Below are 12,380 nucleotides of genomic sequence, written 5' to 3'. Positions count from 1 at the left end.
ATTCTGAACTATCTCAACATTTACAGTGGAATTTGATGTGTGACTGCTAGTTTTGTCCTGATAGAGTCTCACAGATTGATGGCACTGTGGGTAAAGCTATACTATTTCATTCAGAAAAATTGGTGATAAAATATGTTCCTGATGGTATTTGGAGTTAATATTGATGTTTTTTTTGCACTCTCTTTATTTTTAACTTGCCATTATAACAAAAACCAGCAACAAATTTTTTCTCCCCTTTTTATGATAATAAATGGCTCTTTTTTTTGTTACAATCATTTAAATACACCCATGCTTCATCTATTGTGACAATTGTTTTCCATTTTTCTTTGGATAAGTGTTTCTCATATAGAATTCTGCAGCGTGTCCTGTGTTGAGCGATATGCTTTGGAAGAAGATGAAGCACATTGCGTTTTTTCGCTTTCTTAAGATTTAAATCGACGTTTTTCATTTTGTTTACAGTGGACACCAAGCATTTTAATGATTTTGCAACTGTCCTTTGACTAGGGGGATTTTCTTTTAACATTAAACAACGTACCTTTGCAATAGTCGAAGATGTCCGTTTTTTCTTTGCATACTTGTTTGGAATTTTTGTTCCACTTAAGGCTTCAATTTGACGTTTTTTCCTTTCTTGTTGATGATATTACCTATCGACGCTTTAGATATCACAAAACCATGACTCTCACATCGTTTTTGGATAACAGAGTATGCATATTTCTCTTCGGAAAGAGCGTAAATGTAGCCTTCGAACCAATGCTTTGTTAAATTCGCCATTTTGAATAAAAACGAAACTTTCAAGCCACAGACGATAATTTTGACTTTTAGAAACATAGTACACTTGCAATTACTTCTTTTGCAATAAACGATTTTTTATTACCGCTTACCAAAATCGTCTAAAAAATGTGCGAACAGCCTCTGTACACAAAGCAAATATCCATTTATCTAATTTAGAAATTTCTTCAAACTGTGACACAAAAAATCTCTAACAGCATCCAAAAACTTCCTAAAATGATCTGAATTAGAATCCCTATATCGGCATTGCCACATAAATTAAAAAAAAAATAAGAGTAAAAAATATCTTACGTTCAACTATACGCATTTCCTTCCTACAAACAGGACACTTATGATGGCTACTAGGTAAACCTTTATTTACACATCAGTCAATTAATGCTCTATTTTTCTTTTGTTCCAAATCATACAGAAACTTCAAATTAATCTTACTACATTCAGCCATTCTACCATCTAAACCACAAAACAAGCAATGTACTTCCTAACCAAGACACACCACAGTAAAAGCTTACGATTGGGTGTCCCTTGTTTTTTGGCGATTATTTTTTGACGCCAAGATCGGTGCCAGGAAGGCACAATTTCAAGATGGCTGCTACACAAAACCAAGATAAGAAGTCAAAGAATTGCACAATCCCTGTGTCCATGTACACATGGATCTGTTTTCACCTAGAATTGCACAAACTAGGCATTGCGCACTGCCTTAGATTTGTCCATGTACACATCAATCTATTTTCATTTAAATAAAATCAGGAAGCTAAAAGAAAGTTAAAACTCTGATGTTAATAACCAGAAGAGAGGTTTCATCACCAAAATTAAAAAAAAATTGTTGCTAATCGAAGGGGCACCCAATTCTACACTAGAGACCACACCACAAGCCGTTACAAATCTTTTTTTCCATCATTCAAAATTTAATGCAACATGCAATTGATTATGTCATAATAGGGTTTCCATAACATTCAATTACTCAGGACGGTTATTCTACGCTACGAGAGTCGACAGCAAGTTGTGGGCCGCCAGAGGTCTTCCCGACATCCTATATTCTCTGAGTACGGAAGTTGTCGAAAGCGCACGAAAAAGTGTTGCCGCGTCGTCAATCAGGGTTGTGCAGTTGACGTACTAAGTAGACAAAGGCTTTGTATGTGGTTTCGCTGCTGTTTTTTTTTTTTTTTCCCATATTTAAACAAAGAATACGGTCTTAGATCTCTGAATTGGTACCGAATTTATAGAAAATATGTTGATGCTTTTGCTCTGCCAGAAGATGTTTTCATAGCGAATTTCAGATTGCCAAAATTTATAGTTATTTTAATTTGCGATGAACTGACAGATAAATTGGAGCCGCGTTCAGAAAACAAGAACGCAATTTCTATTGAAAGAAAGGTATTTATACTATCCCTGAATATAAATTGTAATTATATGCTTTAAAAATGTAGAAGATAATAAGTTTATCAAGCACACAAACCTTCTTCATTTAATACAAATATAGACATCCGATAAGCTTCTACTCGATTTATGTACAGCAAGAATTACGTTTATTTTAAAATCTAACAGTTGAATACCTTACGAACAATACTGTGAACACCAAAAGGAATGTCGTTCATTATTAAGCAAAATTCACACTACTGTAAAATAAAAATTATAAAAATATAAAGTAGCTTTATAATATTTTTTCAGTAGCAGTACTACTACTAGTGTGCTACTTTTAAAAATAAGTTTTAGCCCAGAAAGGCTATTAATTTCGTTTTGCCATTTTGTGGTGTTTCACGAGAAATGTTTCAAATTGTTGCCACCAAATATTATTGCACTGTATTACATTTAAAGAAGTTAAATAATGAGGAATCTGCACAAATGTATGAATGTTTCTCGCACTCTGATAAAACAACGGTACCTAGAGCCATGAAATTTTGAATAACGTAATCCTCCATCCTAATATAGGCATCTGGAGGCCCAAATTTAGAACTGGAAATTTGTTTTATTATCTATTCCATATTTTTAAAGCATTTATGAGTGTTTGATTAAAAAACTCAACATTTTCAAAGCGAGCAATGGCAACATTGTATGGATTAAAAAAAAAAAAAAAAGAGAGGAAATAAAAACATTTTCATCTCTAGCGTGCAAGACTATGTATCGGAAATTCTAAAGATATGCTCTTTTTAAATTATATGATATTGCTGTTGAATTTAATTTAATGGTTTGAGTGCGAAGAACGTGATATTTGTTAAATAAAGGTAACATGCAAAAGGTAAAAAAAAAGGCTCTTTGAGAGTAATATAAAACCTAAAGACGTTCAGATTTTTTCTTTTTTTTGTGTGTGTGTTTAATTTTATTACGATTTAAAACTGGTTTCTAAGGAAAACTGGCTCGTATACACGTTACACATGGGGAAAGCCACGAAAATGCCAATGCGGCCAGCTCGTTTGCGGGATTCGAACCTCGGACCAAACTACCTGCGTTCAGCGACTCTACCGCTCGGCCGCTGGTGAGCTTATTAGCAGAATTATACTGTGTTATTACTGTAAAGAATTATTATTGAATTATACTGCATTATTATTGTATGCTATAAAGTAACAATGCTGTAAGCCTGAGGGTTTGTTCATGGAATAGTACTTTCGTAATCTATTAGTATTAAAAAAAACAACAATGTAATATTAAAAAAAAAGTATAAGTAACTGTGTGACAAAAATTGCAATTAATCACATATACAGGATAGATTAGTATAATTTTGTATATATATATTTTATATTGAAGAAATATTTTCTTATTTTTTTAGTAATAATGTTAATTATAGAATAAATTATTTAAAATAAAACATTTTGATGCGTGTGTGATAGTTGAATGCAGCAGCAATCGGCCATACTGTAATAGTGAATGAATTTTCTTTTCCTGAAAGAAATAATTTTTTAGGGGGTAAAAAAAAAAAATAAAATAAAATAAGAAAAGGGAAGAAAAATTAAGAAAGAAATATTTTCTTTGTAATTTCTTATTTAAGGAAATATTTTTCTAATATTAACTGTAAAATAAATTGTGGGAAAACAGTTTTACTGTAAGCATGGGAAGAAAAAAAAAAAAAAAAAAAACTTATTTTGCTATTTAGAAAATTAATCATATTATAAATTTAAATGATTAAAATTTTTATTTCTAAAAAGATTTAAGTAAGCTTAATTCATTTACTCTCATCTATTTGCCGTTGCTTTCATGGTATCCCATATCACTCTTAGCCCTTAATTCCTGCGTTAACTTTCTTCTTAAAAAACGGGATTTTCCTTCACATAACACAGCAGCATATTCTGCTGCATGTTGGTCATAATACTGTTGTGTGCCATTTTTTTCGAACTACAAATGCAGCCTGTGAGTTAGTGAAACAATGAAAGAATATTCCTAGAACTTCAGCCAGCGCGCGCTATAAATTTCGTCACTGGTCTGTGCTGCGATTGATCTAAAGCTCCTTGAAGCTTTCCCCCCTTTCAGTAAAAGTTAAATGGACCCACCCGGCCGCCAACTGAGGACCACAGAATGGCTTTCTCCGATAAGTTGTGATGGCTGTCCATACCGTTTTTTTTTTTAGTCAATATTGTTCGCTCAAGTTGTAGACAGATCCAGTGATCATAGAATAGGCGTCCGGGTTACCATAAATGAAACAACAACAATGTGATAATACAAGTCTTCAATCTACTCTAACCAAACAAAATTTAAAATTTTTAGATTATATTTTATTAGATGTAATTGGCCATGAGTAGATACTAGTTTTTCGATATTTATATCAACAAAATAAAATAAATGTTTGCCCTTTTACCTATTTTTTTAATTGAAAACTTTATTTTATTAGGCTCTTGAATAACATATAATTGTTTTCTGATTAAAGAATATTCAGAAGAAAATATGTTTAAAATAAATATTTTGGGTCACTCCAAATCCATGAATCCGAAAAACACAACAACTGGTGTCAGAAGTGGGATTTGCAAGTGAACACTAGTGGCCTACCTGCAGGAAATTAAGGCTCTGATGAACTTGTTAGCTGAGAGGAAAGCTGGATATGAAAAGATGAAAGTTGGACAGGAAGATTTAGTGATCAAAATAAAATCGTGTTAAGAAATAAAAGCCAGACAAGAAAAGCTGTAAGAGCAACTTCAGCAGATGGAAGTGAAGCGAAAGAACATTGGAAGTAACATCTTGGAGTTTAGGGAGAAAATTGGAGCCAAAATAAAGGTTGTGGAAATGATAGTAGAGGCATCTGAATAATCAGAGGATGGAGAAATGAAGGAAACAGTTAATGAAGTGTGTGACATCTAACGAGATTAAAGAAAGAGAAGAAATGATTAAGGAGCTTTTGGATTTTTAAGTGCCTGACATAAGAGATGGCAGAAAGTGAAAATGCAACTGTTGAGTTGATAGAAACTGGTAGTGACGTTGCATCTTATGACTGTGATATGCAAAACAGAAATACATCTGAGAATTGCAGTGAAAAAGTAATTAACTTGGGTGTAACTTAATGAAAAGCCTGAGACTGAAATTCATTCTGAACTTTAATTTACATACATAATTTAAAATTGTTATCTGGTTGTTTATAAAACTTGTAAATAGTGTAAACATTACCTTGCATTTAACTATGTCTTGCAATCGAATTTGCACAAATTCTATGAAATGAAATGATATGTAAACAAAACTATATGGAAATTCAATGTAAAAAGTTGTGAACAAAAAAACGGCATTCAGTCTGACAACTGGTTTAGTGATTCGAGAATACCATTCCTAACAGCATGTGTTTCATGTACTGTTGGGCAGAGGAACTAACATCATTTAAATGGTGGTATAAATAAAAATACTACAATTGATTGGAACAATTTTATGAGAAAGGTGTCTAGAATTGTAGAATACTATTCCTAATAGCATGTGTTTCATTTACTGTTGGGCAGATGAACATATTTAATTGGTGTGATAAATGGCTCAGTGTGTATCAAAATATCGTGATTGATTGGAACAATTTTACGAGAAAGTTTTGTTCTCTAGATTTACTTCGACAACCTAAGGGACAGATAGGTGTTTCTGGAAAAATAGTTCAAATTGATGAAAGTTTGTTCATGTGGCAAAGAAAAAAAAAAAAAAAAAAAAAGAAATGCTGGCAGTGTACATCCACAACAGTGGATGTTCGTTGGGTTATGCTGTGAAAGCGTGTGTGTGTAATTATGGCAAAGCCTCGAGGGCTATCTGCCTAAGGGGAGGGATGCCTTCGTGGAGGACTTTCTAAGGACAACTGGCTCGTATACACGTTACACATGGGGAAAACCACGAAAACGCCCATGCAGCCAGCCCGTTCGCGGGATTCAAACCTCGGACCGAACTACCAGTGTTCAGCGACTTTGCCGCTCGGCCGCTGGTGGGCCTTATGCTGTGAAAGTCCTGAGTACTTTCTTGTTCAGGTTCCAAATTGGGAAGCAAGCAGACTGATATCAATAATTGTAGACTACCTTGTGGAAGGAACAACAATGTGTTCAGATTGTTGGCTAACCTACGAAATAGAAGAACTTGAAAAAGCTGGTTTCGGCCATTTAACTATGAATCATACATTAAATCTTTTTTGATCCAACAATGGGTACTCGCACTTAAAAATATGGACAGATTGTTAAGCCCTGTTAAGTGGTGAAGCAAAAAGCAAAGTGGTAAGGCTCAATATGATCTAGAATTGTATCTTTCGGAATTCACGGTGGCAGAAATCCTCTGGGAAAGATAAGCCTTTTGATGCCATATTAAAAGCAGTCACTGACATATGGCAGTCTGAAACTATATGTAAATAGCTTAAACTTGGTGATAATCTTGGCGTCGTTTTGATAACAGAGGCTGTGAAAATTAAGTAGTAACTTACTATTTTATTGGTTTAAATGAGTATAATTTTAACTTAAAGCTTCTTTTCTTATTTGCTACTTTATTACCAATGTCAGTATTTTAGGAGGATTTTAATTCAATTGTTCCATCTTGTGCCTTATAATTTTTTATGTATTTATAGGTATGTCGAAGATTCAATTCTGTATCACAAAGAGTTTTAAACCGTGGTTTCCATAAAGCTGAGAGATATCATGCTCAGTGTTTGCGAAAGGTTAAAACTCAGCTGCCACGAAGAGAGTCAGAAAGACGAAAACATGCTTTGGCAAGACATTCTGATATTTTGACAGCTGTTGAAACACGTTTGTCTCTGCTTAGAATGACTTTTATGAAGTTTGTGGACTTGAATTTGTGTTGCTTTATACCAGGAAAGGTAATTTTTTTCTTTTTTGTAAAGTATGGATTTACTTTAAATAAATGAAAGAAATCATCATAAAAATTAGCACAAATAACCAAACATTTATCACTAGCGCTTTGATGAAGCTTCAAACTCTAGTCAGGAATAAATTTTTGCTTATTTGTGCTAATTATTAAATATTTCTGAAGATATTCCTAATGTCGAAATATAAATAAAATTATGTATTTTAATTGTATTTTGCATTTTAATTATTTTATGTATTTATTAAATGTAATTTTCCCAAACTTTATATTTAGGTGTGTAGTACATACTGCATTAAATATATAATTTTGTTTTCAAAATGGATATATTCATTGTTAATAATAATTTTAATCATAATTTGTTTAATTGTTAATTTATGTCTCCTGACTGTTCACGATATTTATCAAAAACAAAGTCTAACAATTATCAGGTATACTAGAAATCTTTACTGTAATCTTTTGGCAACTTATGAAGAAAAGTATTTGTTGATGATTCATGGTATGAAAATAAAGCTGTTCTGAATTAGTTGTAATGGAATTACTTAATTAGCATAAATCAGAGGGGGATTTAGTCAGTTTGTATGGTTTCATAGAACTTCGACGAAAATTTTTAGTTTTGGTAAACGTTTTGCTAAATTCTAATATTTTTATAAGCAATTAATGATAAAAATCTGCACTTGCTTTAGATCTTTTAATTCTCTGAGAGCTTATTTTAGACCAGAATGAAAGGAACGCCTTCCAGGTAATAACTCTGTAAGAATGACTAACAGCCACTCAGTACATTTAACGTTATCTCTTCCAATAAGGAACTATGTCTCCAAGTTTAATACTTTGTTCTGCTTCGTCAAATCATGCCTTTGAATCAAAAGTACTAGATATTCAGATCTGAATCTTTTTCATATATCAGTGATTAATTGTTGATGATATTTTAATCTCTTGTTGAGAGAACTTTCATCTATCTCATCCAAATCAAGAATGCCTGATTATGGGAAATCCTGTAAAAATGAGTTAGGAGACAAAATACAATCAGTGATTAGTTGTTGATGATATTTTAATCTGTTGTTGAGGGAACTTTCATCAATCTCATCCAAATCAAGAATGCCCGATTTGGGGAAATCTTGTAAAAATGAGTTGGAAGGCAAAATATGTTCAGAACCTTTTTCTGAAACCAGAAATGTTAGCAATTAATTAGTTCCTTTATTAAAAACACATTCCGTCAAACATTACCGTTCAAACATTAATTGTTAGATACTTGCTTTATTCAGAAACATTACCGTCAACATTACTGCTCAAAAACATTATAGTTCAAATAAATCATTACCGTTCTAAAAAAACTGTTGTTGCCAATCATGAAAATACATTTTAAATAAAATTAATACGTTGCATTTACAGAAAAGTGGATGAAAGTTAATCACAAATTCTACATCACACAATACCGTTGTCAGTCATTCTAATTTTCTCGTTTTTGCATTAACAACATGACCTTCTTTTCTGCATTTTTAACTTCTTCGTAGGATAATTCTCCAATAATTCATTTAGACAATTTAAATAAATCTTTTTATCAAAGTAATCAACTGTATTACTTTGTCATAGCTTGAAAAATAATCAACTTGATCAGTAATGTCTGCATTCATTATTTTTCTTTTCATCAGTTTTGCAGCTACAAGTATTTGAGTAACTTAAAGAAACATATAGAAAAATGCCCATCAGATTTATCTCCTTTCCTTGGCTGTAGAATATTCATAAAAATTTTTTAATCAAAATTTTCTGTGATGGGCCAGTTAGATGAAGGTTCTAATAACCAAGTGGACCTCTCCCACCATTTACTTGATAACAGTTGTCTAGTGGAACATTCTCACGAAGGTAAATCAGCTGGATTCTGTTAAGGTGTTTCTATGCAAGAGGATCCGTTAAACTATTTATTTCATTAACTTTGTTGTTCACAAATACCATTCAAGATTCTTTATGTTGATTCCACCCATCTGTGGAATGGATCCAATAATATTGTTCCACTTGTTTCCATTGAAGCCTTTTTACAACAGATGTGCACAATCGAGCTCCCACCATAGCAGCCATCAGCTCTTGTTTAGGGATAGTCATGGATTTTATAGAAGCCACGCTAGCTTTGGCCTCTAGGAGGTGGGACATTCTCAGAGGTTTCCTTGCAAGTGTAAACAGCTGCTGTGAAGGCTGAAATGACTAGCATTACAAAATGTATGCAGAAAAATGTTTTGTCTGCTTGGATCAATCGGTAAACACTATGATACGGACACTTCCTTCAGCAAATGAAGTTCTGAAAACCAGCTTATAAATTCCTTTTTCATCTTAGCATTGATTTCAGAGTCCCAAGGTATGTTTTCTTTCCACATCCTTTGCAGCAATAATTTGGGTATCAGCAAGCATAATTAACCAACAGGATTAAATACTGTATGAGTTACATTATTTTGGACAAAGTTTCAAATTTATAGCTGTCTAACAGTCCAGATTTATCATTATATGTTTTTTTCTATCTCATAAAAGTCTTAACACAGAAGTAAATGGTTGAGGATCATTATCATTGGTATACTGCCAACCTCTCAAACTGAATTTTACTTCACTCAGTATGACTTAAAACATCTCAATGAAGGGTAATAGATCACATATATCATTTAAGCTCGTTACAAAATTCTGGCCATAGACACTCAAAACAGGGTCCGTATGGTCCTTAAGAGTCCTTAAAAGTCCTTAAGTTTTTCGGAATTGATTTTTGGTCCTTAAAAGTTCTTAATTTTGGCCTAAATCGGCAGAAGGTCCTTAATTTTAATCATCTGAAATTTCTGTCTATTTTTACGACTGCCATTTTGAGTGTGAATTAGCACTTTGCAGAAATATTTTTGGCGATTCACTGGCAAATATGGCTATTTTTTTGAATGGGTTCATGAGTTATAATTTGTTCATATTTGTAATATCAGTAATGGTGGGATACTCGAGTTTCTGAGCAAGAAGTGAAACATAAGCATTTCAAAATTATTTCATTTTTTGTAACGAAGAGCTCTCAAACAACTTTCTGCTTTTGGGGATGTGAATTCTTTTATTAAACGGTTCTAAATTTGGCAATTTTAAGATCGATTTCTATAGAAAAATTTTAATTCCGAGATCTGGGAATTTTTTGACGATTTTTTTAGAACATTCTAACATTGATAAATTTCATTAAAATAATGGTAATATATTGGAATTATATTTAAGAAATAACATTAAAATAAAGCATTTTTGTTTTTCAATGTCATGTTAAAAGTTCTATTTTGGCCACATATTATAAAATTTTTTGAATCTGAAAAATAAGCAAGGAATAATGCTATAAAGCACAGTTTACAAAACAGTTGTTAGCAAAAGCAAAATAGCTGTGTAATTAATTAAAAATGTCTCTTTAATTTTTTCATGGTGAGAATTTCCCCCATTTCTCTGGGGACTGCGTGACCGACAGACAGTATTAAAGTTAAAAAATAAGTATAGTCTCAATGAAATGTGATCAATTCTAGTTTTAATGAAATTTATTGAAACATTCTAAACAAAAATACGGCTTAGCTTTACACATATTACAATACGAAATAACTATTTTGGTAATATTTTTGGCTATCTTGCATCCAAATAGTTTTGAATTGTCATCATAGCATTTCAAACAATACTTTTGAACTTTATGTGCATCTCCTTCCTTTTTGTATAATTTATGAATAATTTAGGTCAGCAATATTACACCGCTTGATCTCAATATTGCCGCCGGTTGAACGGAAAGGATAGCAAATTCGGCGCTGGGCTCAGCGTATTGAACCTTTACCGTAGTCGCAAGGTAAAACACAAAAATATAAAAATTCATGTGAAACTTATTCTTTGCATCTAGTGAGACTTAATGCAAAACAACTTATCACCGCTAATGCTTTAGTGGGTTAATAGAACCTTAAAGTATATTAACTGAGTTACAACCCCTGGAATTCTACACGAAGCTACGACACTAACTGTGTGAGACAAAGGTCAGCTAACTTTCAAAACTTGCTAACTGTACCTACATCAGGCCTTTCAGGTTTGTTCTGATCAGAAGGCCTCTCTATAGGAAAGCAGGAGTGGTGACAACAGCCAGTCTTTTGTTATAAATCATGCTGATTATGATTTTAATGCTCATTTTAACCTATGCTGCTTGACATAAAATCTACTTACTATTTACTAAACCTCTAGACTGAGCAAGTATGTGACAAAATGAGACATTAAAAAAAAAAAAAAAAAAAAGCTTACTGTTAGTAAAATGTAACTAAAATGTCACTTATCTTCTTTCAGATGTGTCCAGTTATTATGAGTGTAAAATACTATTAAATGCTACTTGATAAATTTCATAAAATTAATTTTATTCTCAAACATATTAATAATTATGTTAATTAAGTTATGTTTAATAATAATGCATGCTACTCTCGTTTAGGCATAGATATAATATTTTTAATTGAATTTATTCAGTTTCCATTTGCTTGTAGGTCCTTAATTTTTTTCATTAATGATCCTAAAAGTCCTTAAATTCCTTGTGCAGAAATGTGTATGAACCCTGTCAAAAGAAGATTGATTATGTCGGACATCATTCAAATATCTTTCCCAAATAATAATCTAGGACTACTCCCAAAAGAAAAGGGCTACTCTTGATCAGCTCAACACTAAAGACCAATCTGTTGTGTTGCATTACCTTAATTTCTTTACAACTGCTATCATTCCACCAGAAGAATCTCATATAGTTCCATTCTTCCGGCCAAATGCTCACTTGCAAAAAAGCCTTTACAGTGTCTGCAGTAACATCATGTTTGAATTCTCTAAATCTGAGAAGGAGACTTGGAATGAATTCAAATAAATTGGGACTGAATTCTAGACACTGGTTCAAAGATGGGAATCCGGTTTAACCAGCAGATGCATTGAACATGGGATATAATTCTGTAGTATCGTATTCCTTGACTACAAGGTCTGTGAGGAAGAAAGTGCTGGTGTGAAACATGTTTATCTCTGACATCATACATTATTCCCAACTCAATCCATTGTTTAAAGATATTATAATAGGTATCAAATAAGTTCTCTGAATTTAGCTTTTTTGTTGAGCTCTGAATTTAGCTTTTTTTTGTTCTATTAAACTTAAAGAAAATAATGTATTTCTACCTGGAGGAGAAAAAATCGTTCACATCTACTAGTACCACAGTAGATGAAGAAAATAATATACTTCTGGTTGGAATAAAAGAAGAAAATCAATTATTGGAATGAGAAACATTTCAAAATGCAATATGAACATTTAGTTATTAAAAATTGGAAATTGATTTGCTACGTTTGTTCCTAATAAA

The 12,380-nt window shown here is 32.4% G+C and overlaps 1 protein-coding gene across 1 annotated transcript in view; it reads left to right on the top strand.

Moving 5' to 3' along the window:
* pall (F-box protein pallbearer) overlaps positions 1-12,380 on the top strand; it is a 53,843-nt gene that overhangs the window by 2,587 nt on the left and 38,876 nt on the right. The window contains exon 2 of the mRNA XM_035352689.2: positions 6,785-7,033. Coding sequence (XP_035208580.1) covers positions 6,785-7,033 — 249 coding nt within the window. The remainder of the gene's footprint in view (positions 1-6,784; positions 7,034-12,380) is intronic.

Source organism: Stegodyphus dumicola, chromosome 6 (assembly GCF_044657685.1).
Source record: "Stegodyphus dumicola isolate Sdum_Otavi_A_Nest chromosome 6, ASM4465768v1".
NCBI lineage: Eukaryota > Metazoa > Arthropoda > Arachnida > Araneae > Eresidae > Stegodyphus > Stegodyphus dumicola.
Note: the sequence above shows the minus strand (reverse complement) of the source record. Positions and strands in the feature narration are given on the sequence as shown.